The 13,368-nt window shown below is 36.8% G+C and overlaps 1 protein-coding gene across 1 annotated transcript in view; it reads left to right on the top strand.

The window, feature by feature from the left end:
• Positions 1–13,368, top strand: part of LOC107694635 (leucine-rich repeat-containing protein 16B-like) — a 58,119-nt gene that overhangs the window by 43,013 nt on the left and 1,738 nt on the right. Inside the window, exons 21-36 of the mRNA XM_016494319.1 lie at positions 11–190; positions 1,516–1,698; positions 3,051–3,149; positions 4,052–4,171; positions 5,442–5,555; positions 5,639–5,814; positions 6,670–6,757; positions 6,851–6,961; positions 7,098–7,164; positions 8,340–8,527; positions 9,785–9,864; positions 10,014–10,178; positions 10,723–10,921; positions 11,825–12,104; positions 12,871–12,983; positions 13,106–13,247. Of these exons, the coding sequence (XP_016349805.1) occupies positions 11–190; positions 1,516–1,698; positions 3,051–3,149; positions 4,052–4,171; positions 5,442–5,555; positions 5,639–5,814; positions 6,670–6,757; positions 6,851–6,961; positions 7,098–7,164; positions 8,340–8,527; positions 9,785–9,864; positions 10,014–10,178; positions 10,723–10,921; positions 11,825–12,104; positions 12,871–12,983; positions 13,106–13,247 (2,305 nt within the window). The remainder of the gene's footprint in view (positions 1–10; positions 191–1,515; positions 1,699–3,050; positions 3,150–4,051; positions 4,172–5,441; positions 5,556–5,638; positions 5,815–6,669; positions 6,758–6,850; positions 6,962–7,097; positions 7,165–8,339; positions 8,528–9,784; positions 9,865–10,013; positions 10,179–10,722; positions 10,922–11,824; positions 12,105–12,870; positions 12,984–13,105; positions 13,248–13,368) is intronic.

The following is a 13,368-nucleotide window of genomic DNA, read 5'->3' as shown; positions in this document are numbered from 1 at the left end:
TTCCTGACAGTCCCTGCAGAGCTTGTCTCTGGCTGACTCCAGGCTGCGTTCGAGGGGCACGGTGCTTGTGAACGCACTCGGCAGCAACGCCTGCCTGAAGAAGGTGGATTTGAGCGGGAATGGGCTCTATGACACAGGAGCGAGGATGCTTAGTAAAGCTCTGCAGATCAACACTACACTTAGGTATTCTGTCATAGGGAGAACAGGTTTACTGTAATATGAATTACAAAAAAGATTGTTCAAGATACTGATCGGTCCATACAGCATCCCATGCACATTATAGTACCTGTTAACCAAGAAGACAACTATTAACTTCATGTCAAGGACTAGGGCCAGATTTACTAAACAGGGCGAATTAGCATGAGACTGCAAACCAATAAAAGCACCGATGGGAGTGGAAAATGCTGCGGGTGATTTAATGAAAATGTGCAAATGAAAGAACACAGACGCAGCCAGATCATATCCATTATGACCAATGCAGTCTACCAAGAGCAGCGCAAATTAGTGGAGGGTCACAAATGGTCACAAATGAGCAAAGTTGATGATAATTAGGTGTGGGTAATCTACTAACAACACAGGTGCAAAATGGATGAAGCGGGGCGTTAATAATGGCGCAAATATAATTAAATTGCAAACAGCAAACCTTAGTAAATCATCTTGCATTATTCATTTAATACTCTCCTCCCATAAATTTTGCGTCTAAAAGGGAAGCTCCTACAAATTCATATGAAGCAAGGACAGTTGCAAAATTAACTGTCCATGTTCTTTTCAATGCAAATTTTTCACTGCATGTCTTTAGTAAATCTCACAGAGGGTTTGCGCTGGCTAAATTTGGCCCTAGATCTTCTAATGATATATACTTTTCCACAGAAAGCTTTGCAGATTTCTGCAAAATTCTGATCGCACATAATTTACGGCGTTCTACATCCTGTGCAATTGCCTTTTTTAAAATGAAATGTTTTAGCTAATTTGCAAATGGATATTTTTTGAAAATATGGTGATAAACATGTCCCTTGAATTTTATGATTTTATCACACTGTCTTTTTATAACCTACCAGTCTATCAAATAATACGAAACGGTCACACACACTCTCACATTCATATCATGCACACTCACCCATGTGAGCAGTGACTCACTCATCTCTTTGGAAACTTATTCACAGCATGCTGTTACTGGAAAAAAATAAGAACTTCAGTCCATGCCTACATGAAGCTGTCTGTGATTGCACAGTCTTTCATCACCTCTCTGACCTGCCTGTGATGCACAATTAAAGCATTGTTCTGGAAACCCCTCTCATCCCTGGAGATCTACACTAATATTATTTAATGCAGAAACTTTTTTGCAGACTTGAACTTGCATTCAGTGGACTGTAATCATTGTGAGAAAGTTGTTCTCAGTGCAGATTGCTTTGAAAAGTGTTGAAAGAAACTACACTGTTAAAAGTTAAATAGAATGAAAGCAAGAAAAACAACTTGTTTCTGTGACACAAATAGATGGTGTGTAACATTTTCCAGCTTCCTGGAACTTTTTCTTCTCTTTTGTGTTGCGATGTTTGGGGGAAACCTTTATCCTGCTTCTTGATGGTCTTCTGCTCTCTCCTCAGTAACTTCACTCTGCAGTACATGCCTATCCCACTCAGTGATGTCACACAAGCATACCGTAGCGCCCCTGAAAGGACAGAACAGGCACTAACCAAGGTAAGAATGCTTCAAAATGTATTTTGAAGAGGCTATATATTTTATTTTATTCCACATATAATTGATAGTCAAGATTTTTGCACAAAAACAGACATCATTTAGTTTAACATTACCCTTTAACCATATAAATAAACAGGCTTTTATGCTTCTGTACATTGAAGACCTCTATGCATACGACCTGTGTTTCTGATTGACCATCTTTTTTAGGTGAAATGAATAACGCCTCAGGTTACGTATGTAACCCTAGTTCCTTCCTGGTCATTACGTCACCCGCCGTGACGTCTCACCCATCTATTGGTCTGATTACACACGAGGTTCAGAGCCCGTCACGCTGAAGGGTGTTCCCCTAGCGTTTTCGACGCAGCTCGAGTTCCTGAAGAGGAACAGCTTATGGATTGTATGTTTGCTGTAGAGTCCAAGTTAAGTGCCACTGCCCAACCCTTAAATAACAGCCTCTTTACAAAACCTGCACAACATGACAAGTGATGAGTTCACAAAAAGATCTGCGGTGAAACATGACTCACAAACTATTAAGGTCAGGCTGAAATTATAAGGGCATTGGTAAAGGTAAACTTCAGCCACTTCTTTGTAATGCTGGGATTGTTCAAAATGCTATACAGAGACACGGTTGCCAGAAATGGCACAACAAATATATAGAGAATGCACTGTACTACATACTATTCATACTAGCTTTCCTAACTTAACCTAAAAACCTAAAATCCTAAAAACCTGCTTTTTATATAATTTCATTGATTATATTAAACAGTACCTTATATTAAATAGTCTTTTTAAAGTACATTTTATTCAGTTTACCATCTCCTTAGAACAGACATTTTTAAACGGGCTTTTTTCTTCTTTTTTTTTCTTTGAGTGCAGGCATTAATGTGCTAATATGGGTGGTCATATGTTAATGTGCTCTTATTACACGGCTCTCTGGAATGCTTGATTCTGATTGGTCAGTCACGGAATTTAGCAGTCAAATTTTTTCATAATGACACACCCCTCTTAAATATTAAGTCAATCAATATTCGTTTTCAGTGAGCTTAGTCCCCACAATCATGAATACTTGGTTACATCCTTGGATATATTAGTAGATGGGACTTATTTATTTCAAAAGACCAAGCTAAATCTGTTTTTCCATGATATGACCCCTTTAAATATCCATAACTCTGTGTGTCCAGCTGTTTTGAAATTAACAGTTCCAAGGCAGTGAAATGTTTATGCACATGTTTAATGAGCCCAGAGATGTGAAACTTTTACAAGGTCATCGCTGAGAGAGGGACACAGCAGACAATACATTTAACTTTCATTATATTCTCTCCCTCTCTCTGTCTTTCCTGTGTTTCTCTCAGATCCAGCGAGCTTTGTTAAGGAATAACCAGACTCAGCGTTTCTCTCAGAAACAGGCACTTCGGTTGCATCAGGGCTTGGTCACTAGTACCGCAGAACAGGTAAAGACCGCTTCCTGACCACTGCCTCATGTTGGTGATGGGTCAGAGTTTGGGTCAGTTCTATTTCAGTTCTGCCAGTTCGGATTAATTGAGTTTCATTGGTGGCTAAATTGCAAGTGCTATTTCTATGCATTTCCTGTAATATGTGATTTAAAATGGACTCAACTAAAACCCTGAAGTGTCCCTGAAGTGTCAGAGACATATTTCTGGGTCAAAAGTGATTTTTTAAATCACTTTATACTTTTATTTGGCAAGGAAAAAATCTGATTTATATTTCAATAAATGCAGTTTTTTTCTATTCATAAAAGAATCCTGAAAGAATGTATCACAGTTTCCACAAAAATACTAAGCAGCACAACTTTTTTCAACATTGATAATAGTAAGACATTTTTCTTGAGCACCAGATCAGCAAATTAGAATGATTTCTGAAGGATCATGTGACACTGAAGACTGGAATAATAACTGATGAAAATTTAAATATATTAAAATAGAAAAGTTATTTTAAATTGTAATAATATTTCAAAATATTACTGTTTCAAATAAATAAATGCAGCTTTGGTGAGCGATTTCTTTCAAAAACATTTAAAAAAATATTACAGACCCCCAAACTTTTGATTAGTAGCGTACCTGAAGAGACGAATTCTATCAATTAGCATTCCCATTTATCTAAATTGCAATTACAGAGTGTTCATGTTTACATTCTTTGGATGGTTAACCTGTGAATGGATTGCTTATATTGGTCTCTACACAAACTAGTATAAGAGAAAGTTTTCACCTTAAAAAAAATGACACGCATGTGAATCAAACTCACACAGAGATCTCACTCTCTCTTTTCTCTCTGTTGCTCTCGCTTGCTTGCTTTCTCTCTCTGTCTCTTTCTTTCTGTCCTGCTGCTGTCCCAGGTGATGGAGCGTCTGTGTGTGCGCGTGCAGCAGCAGGTGTGTGTGTTGAGAGGAACAGGTGAAGGGGAAGAGCTACAGGCTGCCAGACAGGTCCTCAAGGAAGCCAGGAACTCTCGAGCTGTGAGTGTGTTTGTGTATTTACCTGTCAAATGCACAACCTCTCTTCTTTATTTTTTATTTATTATTACTGTTTTCCACACAGCAGTAGTCATCAAACCTATGAAACACAAATAGAACTTTTATTCAGCAAGGATGCATTCAGTTGATTAAAAATGACAGTAAAGACATTTATAATGTTACAAAAGATTTTCAAATAAATGCTGTTCTTTGAGCTTTCAATTTATCAAAAAAATGTATCACACTTTCCACAAAAATACTGGACAGCACAACTCTTTTCAATATTGATAGTAATAAGAAATGTTTCTTAAGCACCAAATCAGCATGTTAGAATGATTTCTGAAGAAACGTGTGACACTAAAGACTGGAGTAAAGACTGCTGAAAATTCAGCTTTGTCATCACAAGAATAAATTACATTTTAAAATAGAAAGCAGCAATTATAAATTATAATAATATTTCACAGTTATTCAGATAATAGTTTACAACAAGGGTCAAGAACTACAATGAACATTTTTTGAACATTCAGGATTTATTAATGTAGGTAAATGTTAATTTATAAATTATACTATTGTTCATTGTTAATCCATGTCCTTTAATACATCCCCTAATGTTAATTTAACTTGAAATGTACATTTAAAATGTATTAGCATAAGTAGAAAGTAACACTGTTAGTTTAATAAATGCTGTAAAAGGATTGCTCATTGCATTAACTAATGTTAACAAATTCAGCTATATTGTAAAAAGTTACTAAAAAACAAATTTGTATTTATAGCAAAATGTAAACACAGATTTATAACATTTAACATTTAAAACAAAAGGTTTTTAAGATCATGAAGTCAAGTATGTATAAACTTTTGACCAGCATATTAAATTACATAAATTCTATACTACATATTACTTTACACCATTGCTAGTAGATTTTAGTCCTGTTTAGTCCTTTTGTCTGTAATCACAATAATGTTGATATTTGCTTAACATATGCTTTTTAATATACAATGCAGATGGCTACATGGTAATATTCAGTCAGGTGTTATTTATGTGCTGTGTGCTAAATGCAGATGTTTGAGTGACTCAGTTATTGATTTCAAGTGTTTTCTGTTTATTAATTTAAGAAACTTTCAAGCTCCACTACTATCGCTTTTATGAGCGAGCATTAAAGGTTAAAGACAAATCACCTGCATGAGTTTTATGTAACAGAATCCTCATAGCGGTCAGTGAGAGAGTGTGAGAGATCATGACTGGTGTGTGAATTATGTCTGCACTGTCCTCTAGCTGTACCCCTCGCTGTGTGAACTGGCCCACGTGCTGTCAGTGGACGGTCCGGTGAGACAGAGGCTGGACTCTCTGGCTGGAGAACTCGCCAAAGCAGCTGATAAAGAACTACAGGTGCTTCAGCCTGATTTATATCTGCTTTCTTGTTCTGATGGACTTGAAAGGCGTGATGGATGACTGATGGTTGATTTGTGCAGGTCATTGTGGACTCCATGGTGTCTCTGTGCCGGGAGCTGTGTCCGCTTTCTTGTGCCGCAGCGGAGTGTCTCTCTCCTCCCCTCTCCTCCATCTCTGAGCGAGTGTCCATCCCTCGTTCGTCCATCCGCACTGCTCTGATGGAGAGAGCAGCTCAGGACATCAACAGAGCTCTGGAGTAAGAAAGGAGGGTGTTGAGTTGTTGATGTTTCTGAAATGAATACTTTGAGAATTATACCAAAGTCCTTTTTTGAAGTCAGTTCAGTCGGCGGCCATCTTTATAATGCCCCAGGCAGCAGCTTTCAAAACAGCTGTCTACTTGAATGCGTAATGACAGAAATCTCCAAAACGGTTTTGCACGCTTAGTGTAATCTGTGGTGGAGCTTGCCTTTTTGGTATATTGGTGTAAACTCAAGAAATTGGATAAAGTCTGTAACTAAAATGTGTGTAACACATGACTGATTTTACAGTAATATCACGGAATGCAATTGGTCGCTATCATGTACAGGCTGCAAAGCAACAAAATGTCATTATTTTAAAGGGGTGATTCTTTTCTATACCCACTGTATAAATAATGTAACAAACAACACATTAAAGGCTTATTTTATTTTCCCTTTTTGGTTACACTTCACTTTCAATAGTCCACTTTAAACGTTATACTAACGTAATGTAACTTTGCAACCACGTCAACTAACTCTAATTAAAATATTATTAGTATTATTAGTATTACTCTTAGGTTAGGTTAGTTGAATAAATTGACATTATTTATTTTATTTAGATTAGTTTAAATCCTTCAAAGACCCCTTGATTTAGATTATTTCTTGATATTGATTCACCTCGTATCATGGGTGTATCTAAATTTTTGTCCAAACTAATGGTCCGTGTGATGCACCTGTCGATCAAAATCATGAAGTCTTTAATGGAAATACAAACCTACTTTTCTGTAGCCACTGTATTCACACTTGGAACTCCCAGCATGGTTTTAACATGCTCTAACATGTTTTTTTCTGTCTCCCATCTCTCTCACTCTTAGGGAGGTCAAGCTGTCTGTGGTCTCATATCTCACTAACTCCATAGTGGACCAGATCCTACAGGAGCTTTATGCCACACACAAAACCCTGGTACTACAAACGAATTTCTCTCTTCATTCGTCTGTACATTCTGAACACGTGCACAAGCATCGCTCTTCCTCATGCATCTGTTCATCATCACAGCTCCGGCAGGTTTCACAGATGAGACGGCTGGAAGACGGGGGAACAGCTAGGCGCACACACAGACATGCTGACATACTAGATGTTGTGGAGGATGACTTTGGCATCAGCATAGTGAGTGTGTTACGTGAATCGCTCACAACTGACTCATTTGTGTGTTTGGTGGTATTCACAGTATCTGTCATCTCTTGTAACTCAGCGGTCTTGTCATCTGCTCAGTTCTCAGTCACTTCTATCGTTCTGCACACAGGACACAATCGCCATTAAAAAACGCAGCTCCAGGACCAGACGCATTCGTCCCGTGTCCAACAGACTCAGTGAGTCACACGCACGTTATGTAGGATGAAACCAGGACTATCATTCATTTTTTAGTTGAACACTCATTCAAGTGCTTTCAAGTCATGTATACTTATACTGTGCATAAATTTTTCAGTTAAAACCCATTCATTCTTTATATCATATTTTTTAGCTCAATTTCATTTATAAAACTTATTTAACATTTATTAGGTATGTCATTTTATCATGTTAATTTAGTGTTTTTAATTTTTAATTAATTGTAAAAATAAAAAAATACAAATAAAAAGTAAAAAAATGCATACACTTAATTTTGCTCCATGACAATTAAACAATTTACAGAACAGTTCACTCAAAAATGAAAATTTGATGGAAATTTACTCACCCTCAGGCCATCTAAGATGTAGATGAGTTTGTTTCTACATGAGAATTTTTTTTTTGAGAAATTTAGCATTACATCACTCGCTCACCGATGGATCCTCTGCAGTGAATGAGTGCCGTCAGAATGAGAGTTCAAACAGCTGATACAAACACTATCATTAAGGCATTTTAACTTGAAACTTTCGCTTCTGGCCAAAATATGAGTCCATAATCCATAATAATGCTTCCTCCAGTGAAAAAGCCCATCCCTGCTTTTGCTTGTGAACGGTGCTTGATCTGTGCATATTTTTCCCCTGATTCAGATGAGACCACTTTTTCACTGGAGAAAGTAATATAATGGATAGAGGACCCATATTTTAGCCGAAAACAATGGTTTGAAGTTAAAAACATCTTAATGATGGATTTGTTTATTACAAACACATGGCTTATGGATTAGTTACATTATTTGCGTTTTACTGTGATGTTTTTATTAGCTGTTTGGACTTTAATTCTGACGGCACCCATTCACTGAAGAGAATATATTGGTGAGCAATTGATGTATTTTTATTTAATTTTTTTTATCCGTTCTGATGAAAAAACAAACTCATCCACATTTTGGATGGCTTGAGGATGTATACATTTTCAACAAATTACTATTACTATAAACTATTCCTTTATAAATAGCACTGATAAATACATCAAATAATATATTGACTTTGTTGTATATTCAGTGCTTTTATCTGCCACAGTAATGTAGTGTATATGATTATTTGTGATTGATTCAATTAATTAAACAGCATATCATATAATTAATTTGATGTGTTTCACTCTCCTTCAGGTCTAGGTGATGACCCCAACTCTTCACCTTTAGTGTCCACTCCTCAGATATCTGCTCCCCTTTCACGCTCAGCATCATGGGAAGGTCTGTCCACCCTGCCCACACAAGGTTCACCTCTGCGTCATGTGACCCACGTCAGACCGCGTCCACCACGAAGGCACAGGACTGCACATGCTCCCTTTGAGACAGTAAGAACCAGCACCATTGCCAGTATTGCCACACCAATACTAATTTTTATATATCTTTATATAGCATTTTAAAATAAAAAACAAGGTAAATAAAAAAGGTCACAAAATGACAAATCAAACTGAATTCTCTTATTGTACCTGTAATTAAATCTGCTGCAGAAATAGTCGTGTTTAAATTTGCAGAGGCATCCCTTATCATGTTGTCGTTGAATCGCTTGTAACCCCTGCAGTCTCCTTGTAGCTTCTATTATTCATTTGACTAGTGAACGAAGCAGTTCTGGATTCGTAGAGAGAGAGAAAAAAACACACTCACAAACTTTGTTTTCTTTTTTAAAAAGTAGCCGAATCTGTTTCTTTTCATCCTCCTCATAGAATCAAATCAGTAATGTATTTCATGCAGCACTATTTTATAATTAGAACTATATAACTGTAAGTATACAGTACCATATATTGGACGTTTATTACAAAATATTCCAACGTATGCAGTATATTTAAAAATACGTCAATATATACAGGTGCATCTCAATAAATTAGAATGTTGTGGAAAAGTTCATTTATTGCATTGAATTTATTTAATACACGAGTTTCACAATTTGAGTTGAATTACTGAAATAAATGAACTTTTCCACGACATTCTAATTTATTGAGATGCACCTGTAAGTTGATTGAGACACTGTGTTTTCCTACGATTCTTGTTTCCATGTTAACAGCAACTTCTCTGATTTGCTTCAGGAGTGATGGCAGTGTGATATTTCTTTGGGAATTCTGCAATTAAACATGATTTGTCGTAAATTAAGTCAAAATCGCACTGATTTATGGATCCTAAATGAGGTATTCTTCAAAAATATACAAAATATCAAATAAAAACCCATTAATCGACAGCTATTCAAGATGTTAACAAGAGAAGAGGGGGTGTGATTTTAATCACGTTCTCTTGTTAGCGTGATTGTTCTCAGAAATCTGTCTGAACACAGACACAGATGTTTTCTGCAGGGTCTCCAGAATTAAAGCATCAAACATTAAAGGCTGTCTCCTTTTCAATCACTTCTGATCGGTCTGCCTGCAAGCTGTGTCTTTGTAATGTCTCTTGATCAAATTAATGCATCGACATAACACAGATGAACAAATACCAGATGGTAAGATACAGTACCATGATAGCATCATCCACTAACACAAATTTAGAGAGATTATCTACTCCATTCCCAGACCTCAAAAGCACACATTATCATCATCATTATTTCTCTTGTCGTCCTGTAGCACTGCTCGGAGAATGGTGGAGTATCTCTATTGGATGATGGACTGCCTGACTTCTACACCAAGAGAGTTTTACCAGACAGGTGCTTCCGTACTGAACTTGTCTGTGTAGTAATGAACTCTAACAATGAGGGTGTCACATTTGCTCACTTTTTAAAGGTTGAAGGCATATGGGCATGCTAAAAATGTGGACGTTATCTTATCTCTGACACCCTGACTTTCTGTCCTGCAGTCAGCTGTCATCCCACCATCACGCTCAGGCTCTGAGGAGGAAGAAAAGACGCAGTGTGCTGTCAATTTTTTCTGGATTCAGGAAGACCCGAAACTCTACCATATCATATCAGGAGTCAGACCCTACAGGAAGGGGTGGGGCCTGTGGGGAGGAATGTCGCACTAAGTGAGTCATTCGTATTTTAATATATAACAATTTATAGTACACTACTGTTCAGAAATGTTATTACATTTTAAAATAACGGCTTTTTAGTATATTTTAAATTGCAATTTATTCCTGTGATGGCAAAGCTGACTTTACAGCAGAGATTACCGCAGTCTTCAGTGTCACATAGTCCTTCAGAAATTATTTTAATATGCTGATTTCATGCTCAAGAAACATTTCTTATTATTATCAGTGTTGAAAACAGTTGTGCTGCTTAATATTTATGTAAAAACCATGAAACATTTTTTAATGAATAGAAAGTTCAAAAGAATAGAATTTATTTGAATTAGAAATCTTTTGAAATATTATAAATGTGTTTATTGTCATTTTGAGTCTTTGCTGAATAAAAGTATTAATTTCTTAAAAGAAAAATCTTACTGACACCAAACTTTTGAATGGTAGTGTATATATAATAAATAATTATATAAATTGTATTACATCAATGAATCAGACCACATAAATCAAACTCTTAATCTTATTTTCCTTTTATCAGATGCTCTCTCAGTATTGCCACTGAGAATGTGTACTCCTGGATTCAACACCCAAAGGATCGTGGGAGGTTAGACCTAGGCACTGAGGGCACCAATGGGAGACTGGTAGGGCCGGGTGTTCAGAGGACCCCTCAGCTCTCAAGAAGGCCCGTTCAGGGTATACCCCTGCCGGGAATGATGGGAATTAGCCCCTCTTGCTTCTCACAGAGAAAGGTAAAGTTCACCACATGACATAATTTAAAATCCAGTTCGGTTCTTGAAATTCATTTGAATTTGAATTGAGATTGCAAACAGGATCCTGAATTATAATTCATATTTGAATTTGAATTAAATTACATTCAAATAAATTCTTATTATTCCTTTGGCCATTTTCTGAAATATTAGTTTATATTAATAATCAATACTTGAAATGCCACCTGTAGAAATGCATATGTAATTTATACACAGCATATGTTATTATATTTAATAAATAATATTTATTATATCAAAATTTAAATATTAATTTTATTTGATTTCATGGACTTTGTTCAGTTAAGTTAATTTTAAAGTATTTTAATATCTAAAATCAATGTGGAACATTTTTTTGTGCTTTATGGAAAAAATTTTATCTTTTCATGTCTGTGGTTGTTTTGACAATATTGAATTGTTAAAAAAATGAAAAGTCTAATTTAAGGGAGGAGGGGTGTACCAGATTAAAGGCATGAGTAGTAAAATGATGTCTTATTTCTGACTAGTCAGAAAACTTTTGTGTGACTGTTGAATTTCTTTCAATTACAATCCAGTAAATTCCTCTGCTTGTCGTTCAAATTCCAATTCGACATTCCGTGTTCAGATTCCACGTTAGTTCAGGTTCTAGATCACAAGTTAAAGCAAAGCCAAAGCAAATTGAATTTAGGCCAACGCTGGTACACAGACTATGTGATATTTATTTATTAATTCACAAAACGGTGCAGGTAGTGTTGAGAACAAACATGGGAAGGAATTGTTTTCAATAGTAATTAACATGTTAGCATCACCTGTTTTTGATCGATTTGAAAACATATTAAATATGAATTTAATGAGCATAATGACACGTTTACCACAGTCTCTCACCCTCTGTCTCTCTGTTCCCTGCAGTCACCTGACTACAGTGAGGTGTTCGGCTCATCAGAAGAGATTGGATACGGAGAGCATGAGATGGACCGGCATTCAGATATCGTTGCTAAAAGGCACACACCATCTATAGACAGAGAGTCAGAATCAGGAAGACAGGAATCACAGTCAGACAGCCAGAAAAAGGCAGACAGTGTAATGGACCCTCAGCTGCTGGAAACCAGAAAAAGACCCGAACCGCCGCCTCAGAGTACCAAGCCGAGCTTGGCTAAGACACGGCAGCGCCATCTGGAAGAGAGCTCTGGTACTGCATAACTTGTCATTAGTTGTCATTGGGCATTCATTTTAGTGAATCGTTTGTATCTGTTAGCTAGTTTTAATCAGTGGCGGCTCGTGGGTTTTAAAATAGAGGAGGCACACTAATTGTATTGGTCTAGGATCCCTGCCGATTATTATTATTATAATTTGCTTAACCACTTTAAAATTGCTTTTTGGTTGCTTTTAGTCAGAAAACGTAAAGAAAACGACATACATACAGCAAGATAATGTAATTTCACTTACCTGGCCTATCACTTGAAGCAAACATCCATCCCTTCTTAAAAGTATGTGTTAAAAGAGCTGGCTGTTGTGCCATTTAATTAAGCCGACTGCTGTAGCCTATATCCAGCTTAGGCTGTTTTCCCTAAATTTTGAACACTCGATGGTGATTGGCTAATTTTTTTTACCAACGGAGGCACGAGAGCTCATCTCTCCCCCGGCCTCCCCCTACCCTTCTCTATCATTAGCGGTTGCAATTACATCAGCAGATTCGGCACATTCGCGATAGAAAAGCGGCGCTTTCACGTTATGGTATTACAACTGTGAAATTACAAACAAAAAATACACATTCTGAGACATGAACTGAAATGAATTGTGAATTTTATTAACATTAAATCGTCCTCCTCCCATTTTCACCTCAAAATTATGGGGAAGCTGTGCCTCCCCCGACGAGCCGCCACTGGTTTTAATAAGCATTTTACACTATATAATTTTCTAAATAAACAACAGTCATGGTCATATGCTGTCCCCAGAGAAATCTACTGAAGATTCTGGAGAACTGAGGGAGAAGGATGAGGAAAAAGAAGACAGGAGATGTGGAGAAGACCAAAAACCAGAAGGACAGACTCCACCCATCCCTGAAAAGGTTTGGGTCATAGTATCTTTGTCTGTGACTTAAAATGTCGATGTGTGTGAGTAGGAGTGTGTCTTTATTCTTGTAGAAACATGTATCATTAAAACAGCTTTTGATTATATAATTCTTTTCAGCCATGCTATTATTCACCTCACACATCTCCCATTGGCTCCTCACCACAAGACGTGGCCAATGAGAATCAGCCACCAGCTGCTCCGCCCACCTCTGCAAAGCCTGTGTTTCATTCTGCTTCAGTAGATTCTGCATTGCTTCAAGGTAATTCAGAAAACAATTATGTTATAATGCGATACTGGCAGTTGCATTTAATGTTTCATAAACTTTCTGAAGATTTTCTAAAGCATGTTTAATAATCATATATACTTTGTATATATATATA

The sequence above is a fragment of the Sinocyclocheilus anshuiensis genome, unplaced genomic scaffold (assembly GCF_001515605.1).
Source record: "Sinocyclocheilus anshuiensis isolate Anshui unplaced genomic scaffold, SAMN03320099.WGS_v1.1 scaffold1638, whole genome shotgun sequence".
NCBI classification, from domain to species: domain Eukaryota; kingdom Metazoa; phylum Chordata; class Actinopteri; order Cypriniformes; family Cyprinidae; genus Sinocyclocheilus; species Sinocyclocheilus anshuiensis.
Note: the sequence above shows the minus strand (reverse complement) of the source record. Positions and strands in the feature narration are given on the sequence as shown.